A 12,537-nucleotide genomic window follows, 5' to 3' on the forward strand; every position below is an offset into this window, starting at 1 on the left:
AAATCATGCATGATCTTGTGATGAGATCTTGACGAAAGTTATTAATGGAATGACGACGTGCAATATTCTTGCGAAAATAAAAAGTTTAGCATGTACCTTTATACCCTCTAGGTACCTTTGTTTTGGGTCAATATATTCTCCCCACCATCTTGATCTTTGTGGTCCTCTTTTGCAAAATATTCATTAATAAATAAGTGTTCTACAACACTTGGAGAGAGGGCCATCATTATTGTTACATTAAATTTTAAATAATATAATTTCCCTATCTCCCTTACACAAATGTATGCCTCTATAGTTCTTCCCATAGCAAAAAGAGTTGGATAAATCTAGTTCTTTTTAAAATCCATTGTGAAAAAAAAAAAAACTCTCCTTTATGTAGTCCATATAAGCTATTAAATCACTTAAATAAATTAATCATCAATATGGTGCGAAACGAATCGGCGGTCAAAAATCACTCTCTCCTTCCTCCTCTTCTCTTTCTTCCTTCCACGGCAAGTCGCGGTGCTTGTGGAATAAGCGGAGAGAAATGGTGAAAAAAATATACATTAAAAAAAATGTGTAGAGCAGAAATGCCACTACCCAATATCGAAGCACTGCATGCATGTTGAATTCATAATAATTTTAGAATTGTGCCTTCAATGCCACACATATATCTTGTGATGTTGTTACACTCTCAGGCTTAGTATTGAAGCTTCACAAGCTTAAGCGACACAGCGCTCTAGTTCAAATAAAAATTTAGATTTTCGATCATTTTCAATTTTATTTCAAAATTTTCAAGTTGTGAAACGTTGTTGGCCGATGATGGATGTTAAAATGATCGTAATCGGGCGGCTGAGGTCGAAAGATCGTAGTTGTGCTACAGTGGTCATAATATTCGTAGTCGTTGGGTGACAAAGGTCTCGAGCTAAGACATGACCTTTGTGAGTGTTATCTTCATTTTTATTTTCAAATATCCTAAACTTTGTAGTTAATAAATATAAAAATTATTTGTTTAGGCTATACCATTTTTTGTTTTAATCTAAAATGAGTTAACAAGTTAGTTCGGGTCTTTTAGTTGCTAGTGAGTTAGGTTCAAGTTAGTATTTTTGACCCGTTTATTTAACGAGTTTGTTTTTTGTTGAGAAATAACGAATCAGATTTGAATCTGACATGTCAAACTATTCTAACACCTCAAATTTTTTTTATTTTTTGGGACATTTATGTCAATTAAGTCAGACTCACACACACATTACATACACAATACTCGAATCCAATATCTCTTATTTGATATAGTCTAACCTCCCAATCTACAAATCAAGATGAGTTATCCTCAAAATTTTTTTAGGTTAAAGTATATCAACACCCGACGTAAAAAATAAATAAATAAATAAATAATAAAAAAAAAAAAAAACACCTGACGTAGATTTCTATCTACTCAAAAATAGTGAGGTGGTGCACATGAAAATCTCCTGACGTTCCTCTAAAAATCTCTACCTTTTTTCTTTTTTTATTATTTTCTTTAATTTCTCTTGTCTTACAGTATTTGTGGCTACGTACGCACGTATATTTTAGGAGAAGAAAGCTCACGAGCTGCCTTTAATGGGCCCCTCTTCACTTTTAGGTGGCTATGGCCTGCGACGAAGTCACGAGAATCTCTGGCAAGCCACATTTCATTCACTTTTTTTACGTTTAAATCTAGCCATAATATATATTTTATTTATTTTTTTATACTATAAAGCATTAAAGTGTATAATTTTTTTCTATTAATTTTTTTATAAAATTTTTATTTTATCTTGTAGCAATTCAAGTGGTCTATTTTGTATAAGAATTCTATTGGCCCAGCGCTCTTATACATTGCATCCACTAAATATTTTATCTTTTTTTTAATTACTTTATGGAAGAAATATCCCTCACCGATGCTGCTGATCTACATGTCCGTGCCAGGAAAAAGTCATTACGGTGAGTGTCCAGATGTGTCCGGAGGTCAATCTGGACGTGTCACGTCCTTAATAAACGATATATTGGTTGATATATACGTGTCTGAATTGATCTCATAGATATATCTAAAATGCCGGCTATTTGGAGGTTTAATCATGTAAGATGTTTTTTTTAGTTTGGAAATAAAATAAGAATGTGGGTGTAATTTTGAAAGTGAACTAATTTTTTTTTTTTTTCCTTTGAATTTTGGGCAAATGTATTTATTATAGGGCTAAATAGCTAGAGCCGACTTATAAGCTTTACTCGTCTACTAGATAATTTTTGGATCCATGATTGCCTATTTGAGACAAGTTATCTTGCAGACTCGAAAGTTTGAGATCTAGTAGATTAAGGTTTTGTTTGGGACGACTTTTTTACTGCTTCTTAATATTCAGCTTTTAGTAATACAAATAAATTTTTAACTATAACTTAAAAATTGTTTTTTAATAAGCAATTAGAAAGCTGTCCCAAGCAAAACCTGAGTTAACTTCTCTTAAATCAATTCGAGTTAATTTGAACCGATTTGACACAAACTTAAGCCAGATGTACAATATAGATTGAAATTGATTTCATTAGCATATAATTTATCCTTTAGAGATAAAAATAGTTAATCAGTTAATCTATTTAAACTAATTACATCTTATTAACATAATAATTAATTAATTAGATTTTTTAATACTTAACCCGACTGTTACAATCACCTATTAAAAAAATAATTAATCTCTGTATTGCGACTTGCGAGGTAGTCGCTACCACGTATTCTCTACGGATGAGGGCTGCCTATTTACGTAATTTAAAATATTTCTGTTTACTATGTAAAAATAAATAAAATAATAGCGATAACTATTGCATGAAAACGGGCCCACAAAGCCTTTTTATTCTCAAAAATTCATCCACATCTGCCATTTAATGCAATATATTTTTTGTTGGTCGCATTATGTTATTAATTTAGTATTTTTTTAAAAATATATTTAAAATTTAAAATTTTAAAATTTATCATTTATATTTGACCAGACTTAGGTTTTATTTAAGATAAATTTTTTATTATTTTATGAAATAAATTTTAAGTACAAAAATTAGAATTTAGTAAATTTTGTACTTAAAAAATTGTTTATAAAACAAAAAAGCTGTTCCAAAAAGAATCTTACAATTTTAAAATATTATTAAAAATATAAGCGATGACACAAATATAATAATTAAGTATATCATCACAAATTTTAAAAACTTTTAGTTACTATTTTTAATATCAAAATTTAATATTATATATGTTATTTAATTTGATAAATTTATTTTTTAACTTATTTTAATTTTAATTTAAAATACATTAGAAAGGCTTTAAATAGTTTTTTTGCTTATAGCCTTTTTCCAATAAAATGAAATGGTACCATCAAAACTCCCAATAACGTTGCGATTGGCTATAAAAGAGGTATTAACTATTATTTAATGCGAATATAATCCACTTATTAATGCATATTAAATATAAATCATTAATTTAAATTTTCTAACACGTAATTTTGATATTTTCGGGTTGAATATGAATATATCGTTTTTTTTTCCTCATATCCTAGGCAGCCAAATATAATTTTATTTGTTTTATTTTTTTCGGCATTTACTAAGAAAGAAAATATAATTTATTTTATTTTGATTGAAACTATTGCTAATGATTCCACTGATCGAATACAGCCCTTATGAAAATGGCATTAAAAAACTTCATGAAGATTTGGCATTGATTTTGGATTCTCCCGGAACTAAAGATAACTGAAATATTGATTATTTATTAATTAGAGTTACTAGAGCTATAATTACTCTTGATTCTTTTTTTTTTTGACACTAGAATCATGCTTCTTATTCTTATTATTTTAATTTCCAAAAAAAAAAGAAGAATATATTTCTAATTTATGAGATAGAATATTGCAATATAAATAGGCACAAATTCTTATGTTTTTTACACCTATATATACATATAATATATATATATATATATTATAATATATATATAATTATACTATATATATATATATATATATATATATATAATATATATAAATTAGGTCAAAAAAATATTATGTCATATATGATGTGAAAATTTAAATGTTATTCAATTATTTTTAAATCTATTGTAATTTAAATATTTTGTTATGGTGATTAAAAGTCTCTTACTTTTTTATAAAAAAATTGCTAAATAAATACATTGAGTTACATAAAAAGTCATCTAAATACATTAATTAAAATTATGATGAAATATATATTAATAAAAAACAAATATGAATAAAACAATACTGGTTAATCAAAATTTTTAATTAATCATTAATAAATGATTAATCAAATTTTATGTAATCATTAATAAATATTTTATTAATCTTAATAAATTTTAGGGATTAGGGTTTAAAGTTTAGGGCAAAGTTCAAGAGATACTCACTAGTCTATAAATGAATTTGCGTAAAAAAGATGATTATGATCTTAGTCATATGAGCGTGTTATGTTAGGCAACTGTAACGAGTAAATTCTATAAAGTCGGTCCTAATGACTATTCAAGAAAGGCGACTTCCTATGAGAAACTATATATATAATATCCATGCAAGTATTTGACCTTCAACATAAGCCAAGCTAGTGACTTCTTAGAAACTCAATAGTTGACTTTTAACATGTCAAATAGTTAATAGGGCTTTGCAATCATAATTTTCTTGTATTATTTTTATATAGTAATACATGAAGTCAATTTTGTATCACTCAAATGTTGACTAAATTTTATAAAAATTGAGCCGAAAGTTGAGTTCAATTTTCGCAATTTTTTATACTAAAGGTCATTTCATTGAAATCTCAAAGCTTTTTATTTTTTATATGATGTATATTTGCAACATCAAACCAAAGTCCTCTCCCCAACGAAGGGCCTCATTTGTAATTGACTGCAAATACTAATGGAATCATTTCAATTGGGTCCGACCCCTACATTTTTTTCCCTTTTTAGGATTTTCCACGTAAGAATCTTTCTATCACTTATGACTCTCGCAGGCTCGCAGCTCTTCTCTTTATCTGTATGTGTGTTGATTTTTCGTACAAAGCTAATAAGTTAGATTTTTTCTCTCTCTACCGCTGGCGCTGAGAATGTTTCATCATGCAACAATAATATTTATTGTTTATCTTTTTTAAAGATAATATGATAGAATAATGCAAAGTTTGCGTTGTTAAAATTTTTAAGAAAAGCTTTCTTTTAAGATAATAAATTATTTTCAAATTAATACAATAAATGAAAAACTAGGTTGATGCATTGATACATTAATATGAGTTGATAGATTATCGTGAATACTTAATATATAAAAAATTAGTGGCATAAGTGAATAGTAATGCGTAAGCAGTTACAACTCAGGAGATTTATATAAATATACAGAGAGAGAGAGAGAGGGGATAATAAAACAGATATGACTTTGATAGTTTTCAAATAAGTTTGGAGATTTTCTCAATAGAAACGGCCAAAAAGAGGAAATAAAGGAGAACGAACAGTCAAAAACATGAAATACTTTGCCGGAATATTCGTCGGAATATTCGAATTCAGCAGCAGTCGCGCGCCGCCAAAGCCACGAGCCGAGCCCACCGTTTAATACCCGCTTGCCGTGTCTCTTGGCTCTCACCTGAGATAAGTACAATTTTAATTTAAAAAATAATAAAAATAATAACTAAATTTGTCTCAACCAATCAATAATTATCTATCATGAGTATAAGTTAAACTTTAAACGATAAGGTTCGGATTGTAAATATAATAAAATATTAAAATAATTCTGTGACTCTATAAAAGATTAAAATGATCCAAATTATTTAAAAATATTATTTTAATTTTTTTGACTCTTTAATTAAAAATCTAAATGATTCTATGAAATAATTAATTGGATCATTATTTAAAAAGTTAATGAATCAAATTAATATTTTATATCATCAAAAATATTTTTATCCATCAAAAGAAGTCTGTGAACCAATTCGATCATTTTCTCATAACACATTAATTACTAACTATATTTTATTATCTAAGATAAGCATTTTATGTTTTTTTTTTTAAATTTTGTGACAAGAAATGAGTTTAAAATTATTAAATTTATTTTAAAATTAGTAATGTATATAAAAAGTTTTATTAGAAAATCCTGATGTAATTTTTTTTATTTTTCAGCTATCCTGATGTAAAAATGTTAATGACAAGAATCTACTATAATAGCTATAATTGAATACACTATAATTAATTTATGTTAATTACTCATTTAAACAAGATTTTCAAATCAACTAAACGTACTTAATACATGCACGTCTACAGATCATCGCTATGCGTTTCTGTTCTCCGGCGGGGCCGCCGGCGGCGGAGAATATTTACAAAATCTACTGCGAATTGTATATTCATTTATCTACTTCGTTAATTATTTAATCAAAATAAAAAAAAGGAAACACAGAACAAAAAAGGAAAGAAAATTACTCGGCGATATAGCAAAGATCGAAAGGGGGCTTTCGGCGGGAGAGCCATCGGATGAAGATATCGAATCCGATTCCGACGATCTGCCGCTAGCAATCGATCCACGAAAAGCGCGGCGAACCGCCAAATACTCATCGAGAGCCGGCAAAGCCTTCGATAACCGCTTAGAACAATCTCCGCCGTTAGGGCATCCATCGCCGAACACCAGTCCGAGATCGAGGAATCCACGGAGCTCGTCGATGTCTTCATCGGTAATACACGGAGAGCGGCGATTGCGTCGATCGCGAGAGAGGCTTTTCCGGCGCTGCCAGGATTCTTCGTAATCCAGCTCCGGCGACCACGACCTCTGTTTCAAGAGCGCCTTGCGCCGGAACATCGCTGGCGGGGAAGGATGCGACGGCGGAGGTGGGGGAGGGATTGATGTGGTCATGGTGGTCTCCGTTCCCTCGATCGGGAAGGGGAAGGAGATCTGCGAGCTCAGATCCCTCGGGAGGGGTTTAAGGCGGGAAGGAGGAGAGTGAGACGTGAGGAAGATGCTGAGGCGGTCCCGTTAGGTTGCTTCTGATAGCCCGCGCCACGATTCGGGTCAGGTATTTATTTAAGTTTCTTTGACGTTAATTCTTAAAAAGGAAGCTTTTCAATTATTGATCAAATTTTAATTATGATAAATAAAGACATAAATATAATATAAAATTTTTATATACTATTATATTATTTTTAAAATACATTTAATATATTAATAATTAATATTTCTTAAAAACGTGTATTTAGATATTAAATTTATTTTAAAATTAGAAAAATTTTAATTTTAATGGAGAATTAATTACCTTGAGTCTATTGAAGTTAATGGCTTTACCGCTGGAAACGGCTAAATATTGCACAATTTTATTTATTAAGGAGCTTCATAAAAAATTAAAACGTCATTTCTCGTTTTCCCTTTCTTTTATAATTATTTTAAATAGGACTTTTTAACAAAATTAGTTAATGCAATATCGTTGAATATATTGAATAATAAATATTAATACTAAAATATTTTTATGTATAAACGAATATGTAAAATATGTGTTTTTTTAGTAATTAAATTATAATGAAATAAATCAACTTATGATAAATTTAAATAGTACATATATTATGTAGGAACTTTCTATATTTTTTAGCCAAAGTAAAATAATAATACTATTAATATCAATAAATATAAATTATAATAATATTGTTGCGTCCAGGAGTTTCGACGGTAGACGAAATACCATAATTTAACGTCTTAGCATCGCTAGCAAATCCGCAACGCAATCAGATAAGGAGAGATGGTTCTATGTATATTAATGAGACACCAAAAGATTTTTACGTGGAAACCCTTGTAAAAAAAGGGGGAAAATACCACGCGGGCCTAGTTCAGTTGAACAAATCGCACTAGTTATTGCCAGTCGATTACAAATAGAGAACCTTTCCTTGGGAGAAGGCTTAGCTTGATTTTGTATCATCTTGAATGGAGTACATTACATGATGTATAATACAAAGAGCTACTGATCCGGCGTAATTCGCTCTTTGTTAAAGGCTGCAGTCGGCGTGCGACGTTAGGTCAGAGGACCGTAGTCAACTGGCTGACGAAGCTGTAGTCGACGGCGACGTAAGCAGAGGACAGTAGTCGGCGGGCGATGGAGGTCGGAAAGACTATAGTCGCAGGCGACATAAGTCAGGAGGACCGTATTCACGGGATGCTCGAAGACTGTAGTCGCGGCGAACGTAAGTCCAGAGGACCGCAGTGCGGCTGACGACGGAGTAGAAGGATGTGTCTGACGACGAAGAACAGTATGACAGCGTCAGGTAGAAGTCACAGCAATGAAAAGAAATGCATTCTTCGCATAGACGTCCAACTGAAGTTGATACCAGGTAGAAGTCCGGCGTCGGGTAGAAACTTGGGCGAAGGAGTGAAGGTCTGAGTCGGTCTAGAACGTCCGGCGTCTTTGATGGCAGAGATGAGAACTGCAGCTTCACTAGGGCAGAGTTTCGGCGTCAGGAGGGAACTTCTGTTAGTTAATTGGAAGAGATTTCAGCATCAGTGAAAGTTGTGCAGAATTCTATTGTTCTGAAAATACGGCAGAGTATCCGCGTCTCAGGCGACAGGAAGAGGCTCCGGGTAGGCTCGAGGAGGTGGAAATCTCCTTTTCCCCTATTCTCCTCTTTCTTTCTTTTATCTCTTCAACTTGAGTCCCCTTGGGTAGAAGATGACGGGCTATTTATAGTTTCTGGAGTGGACATAGCCCGTAAATAGGCGTGAGATTCAAGGAAGGAATGGGAGTGGTTTAAATGGACGGCCGAGTATCGAATTCCTTATGATCATACATCATCTCGTTCGTCTGGTCATTTGAAAGGCCTTAATATGTGGAATTGATGATCTTAGGGGCTGTTGGATTTTTCTCCGTCGAAGCCGTTCATTCGAGTATAGCTCGTCAAAATCGGAGACCGTTTTGGTTAACTTCAAATTGCGGTTTGAATCTTCCAACAGTGCTTTGAAACCATGGATATCTGGACTCATTTTGGGCTGGATGGATTCATCTTGTGTTGTGGTTCGTATTTCGAGACGTCTCGGTTTGACTATAAGCTCGTGAATATCGGAGTTCGGTGTTCACATATTATTTCGATTAGTTTTTCCAACTTAGCTTTTTGCATCGAGATCGTGCCCGATATCAAGATTATTTTTTGAGTATGGTAATCAGTTGCCCCCCTATTTCGGACATCGAAGCTAAGGAGTCCGAAAATATGCACACAAATTTTAAAGATTTTTGGGAGTGACTCAATAATTGATCTTTAAGCGTGTTAGGGAGTCCAAACGGCCAAAAGTGCCGAAATTCGAGTTCAGGCCTCAAAACCCGTGTTCGAGACCCAATAAACGTCTGATTTGGTTTCCCGGAGGCGAAAAACAGGGCCCGGAAATGGGCCGGGAGCCGAACCGGCCGGTCCGGTCCGCTGCCGCCCGGTGCGCGGAAACCGCTGCCCGCGTGCGCGCGCATCGGTCGAACCCGTGCGCCTGGGCTGACCGGCCGCTCGCACTGGGCCGAACGGCGCAGCGCACTGGGCTGAAAACCGCAATCCCGGCGCGCAGCTGGGCTCGAACCGCGCCGCTGCAAGCCAGTTTCGCGCGCGTGCTTCGCCGCGCTGCTCTGACGCATGCCGCGACAGCCGCTGCCGCAGCCGGCACTTGCCGGGCCCACGGCCGTGTGTGGCCTCATCCGCGATCCGCCGCGTGGTTGACCCGTAGGATGCGGTGCGCTCGGTCGCGTCGTCTTCGGAGAGGGGCCGGTTGGCTTTGCACGCTTAAAGTGGGCCCACGAATCTAGAAAATCCGTTTTTTGTTTTTTTTTTGTCGCAAGAAATTCCCAAAAAATTCAAGAAAATTATGAAAAATAGGAATACTAAAATTGTGATAACGTCCCTCCTATTCTCTCAAACCTATTAAATAGGCCACTCAGGGCCTTTAGAAAACTTGCACCTTCTCTTTCTTTCTCCCTCCGCAGTTCTCTGGCGGCTGAGGCTTCGCTAATTTTGCGAGTTGGAATTATTTTCCTTACATCGAATAGCGCCCTCCTCGCGTGTAGACAACCTCATCGGGACTTTCTTCCTCCCCCTACCTGCTTACCTGACGGATGAGGCTTCTCTATTTTGCGAGTATGGAATTTTTTCCTACTCGAATAGCCGCGCCCCTCCTGCGTGCAGAAAGACCTACGGGATTTTCTTCATCTCCCTCCGGCTTACTGACGGGTGAGGGCTTCCGTTATTTGCGATTGGAAATTTTTTCCTACTCAATAGTGCCCTCCTCGCGTGCCTGAAGTCCTAACGGGATTTCTACTTCCCCCTCCGGCTTACTTACGGTTTAGAGCTTCTGTGTATTTGCGAGTTGGATTTTCCACTACTCGAACATTAGCCGCCCTCCTCCGCGTGGCAAGAAGCTACGGCGATTTCCTCTCCCCGCTCCGGCATTACTGCGTTGAGGCTTCCGTTATTTGCGAGTTGGAAAGATCTTTTCCTATTCGAATAGCGTCCTCCTCAGGGCAGGGTTACGGGATTTCCTCCTCCCACGGCTCCTCTGGCGGAATTGAGGCTTCCGCTAATTCTGCGAGCAGGGAAATATTCACCTGCTCGATATAAGCGCTCCTCAGCGCGCAGGCATTACTGGATTTTGAATTGCATATTGGGCGGAAGTTTTTGCTGGCGAGTAGTGAGCGCCGCGACGAGGAGAAGTCCGACGACAAGGAGAAGCTCCGACATCGGTAGAAGTACGGGCCTTGAGGTAAGAAAGACCGATGAAAAGTTTCGTCGACGCGGCAGAAGTTGCGACTCGATATGAGTAGACGTCTGTGACAGAGCAGAAATCCGACGATGGTGTAGGGTTTTAGGACGAGCAAGAGTCTGACGACAGGAGAAGTCGACGATCGGGTAGAAGTCACGTCGGGGTTAGAAGACCGACACAGAATTCGTCGATGAGCAGCAAGTCTGGCCGACGAGTAGGAGTCCGCTGAAGGCACGAAGTCCGAAGTCGGGTCAAAAGTCGCTGACGAGCAGAGATCCGATGTCGGTGTAGAAGTTCCGCTGATGAGCAGGAAGTCCAACGTCGGGTAGTAAGGTTCAAAGAGCGGTTGGTCGTTGGAAGACCGACGGAATTCGTCGAGCAGCAAAGTCGCGTCGACACAGAGTAAGATCATAGCTCGGCAGACAGAGCCAGAAGTGTTTCGACGACGAGAAAGGGTCTTTCTGCTTGATCCGAGTATAGTCGAGAAGTTGCAGAAGCAGAAGTCCGCTTGAAGCATCGTGGTGATATTACACAGTTGAAAAGATCCTGACATACAAGGCACTAAGATCAGCAACAGGAGGAATTCAAGAAGATTATCAAGAAATTATAGTAATTGTGGTAAGTATAGTGTGGGAATGAAGTCCCTTAACAGGCATTCTGGGCTAGCTTAACCAAGGATGTTAAGAGACCTATCCGGAGGTTGTATGTTAGCCTTTGCTCGTGGATGTTTTCATTATATAGAAGAGAGGAATCTCATTTACTAAGATGAAAATCTACAAGTGAAGTCAGATGAGACCTTCTTTGAGTGTTGTCGTATCAAGGTCTTTGTCTCTGACTGACTTGTTAACCCTGTGCTGAAAGAGTCGGGGAGAATCATCAAGGTATTATGAGTACCTATACCAGAGGTTGTATGTCTGAAACATTTGTTCCGACGACCGTTAACCTTGTGTGGAAGAGGTCGGGAGAATCTACCTAAAGCATGATCTTGAGAACATTATCACGAGTGTTGTAATTGTCGGAAACAGTTATTGCTCCTCGACTGACGATTAACCTGTGGGTAGGAAAGAGGCCGAGAGACTTCCACCAATGGATGTAAGACAACCTTTCCGAGGTTGCTATGTCAGACGCACTGCTTCGATGACCGGTTGACCTCTGTGTGGAAAGGTCAGAGAGAACTCTGCCAAGGAATTGTTAAGGCACTTTCGAGGTTTTATGTCGGATGACATTTTGCATACGACGAACGTTAACCTGTGGAAGAGTCGAGAGGAGAATCATCACCAAGGATTGTTGCAGACCTTTCCGCAAGTTGTATGTCGGTCGAAGCCACTGCTCTAGAGATGACGTTACTGTGTGGAAAAGGTTGAGAGAATCCACGCAAGGATGCGAGACCGTTTCTGAGGTTGTAGTTCAGAGCCCTGCATCGATGACGTACCTGGTGGAAGAGGTCGAGCAGAATCGCACCCAAAGGATGTGAGACCTTTCGAGGTTGTATGTCAGAGACTTTTGCTCGGACGACGTTTAACTCTGTTGTGAAGAGGTTGAGAGAATCCACCCAGGAAGTGTAAGACCTTCCCGTAGGTTGTATGTCGGAAGCCTTTGCTCGACGACGTTACCTGTGTGGAGAGGTCGATATCGAATCCCCTGGATTGATTTTGCTTGATTGGGAGGGGGTGGAACGCCGCGTATATTCCGAATCAAAAGAGTGGAAGAAGGTCTATCTTTTAGACGTTACTTGCCTTTTTTAAGGGTCGATGTTAGACCTTGCCCAAATGGAGTAAGAAGACCACAGGGTACTGATAAAACTTGCAATTGATTTGAAAGTAAATCCTTTGCATTTGCT

At 36.8% G+C, this 12,537-nt stretch overlaps 1 protein-coding gene across 1 annotated transcript; it reads right to left on the reverse strand.

The window, feature by feature from the left end:
• Positions 1-5,310: 5,310 nt before the first annotated feature.
• Positions 5,311-6,997, reverse strand: LOC110111897. The gene is made up of 2 exons (XM_020843955.2): positions 6,413-6,997; positions 5,311-5,585 (listed from the first exon to the last, which is right to left on the reverse strand). Exons 1-2 carry the CDS (start codon positions 6,837-6,839, stop codon positions 5,506-5,508), a joined length of 507 nt encoding a protein of 168 aa, XP_020699614.1. The 5' UTR covers positions 6,840-6,997; the 3' UTR covers positions 5,311-5,505.
• Between the last annotated feature and the right edge of the window lie 5,540 nt (positions 6,998-12,537).

This window comes from Dendrobium catenatum, unplaced genomic scaffold (genome assembly GCF_001605985.2).
Source record: "Dendrobium catenatum unplaced genomic scaffold, ASM160598v2 fragScaff_scaffold_586, whole genome shotgun sequence".
In the NCBI taxonomy this organism is placed as follows: domain Eukaryota; kingdom Viridiplantae; phylum Streptophyta; class Magnoliopsida; order Asparagales; family Orchidaceae; genus Dendrobium; species Dendrobium catenatum.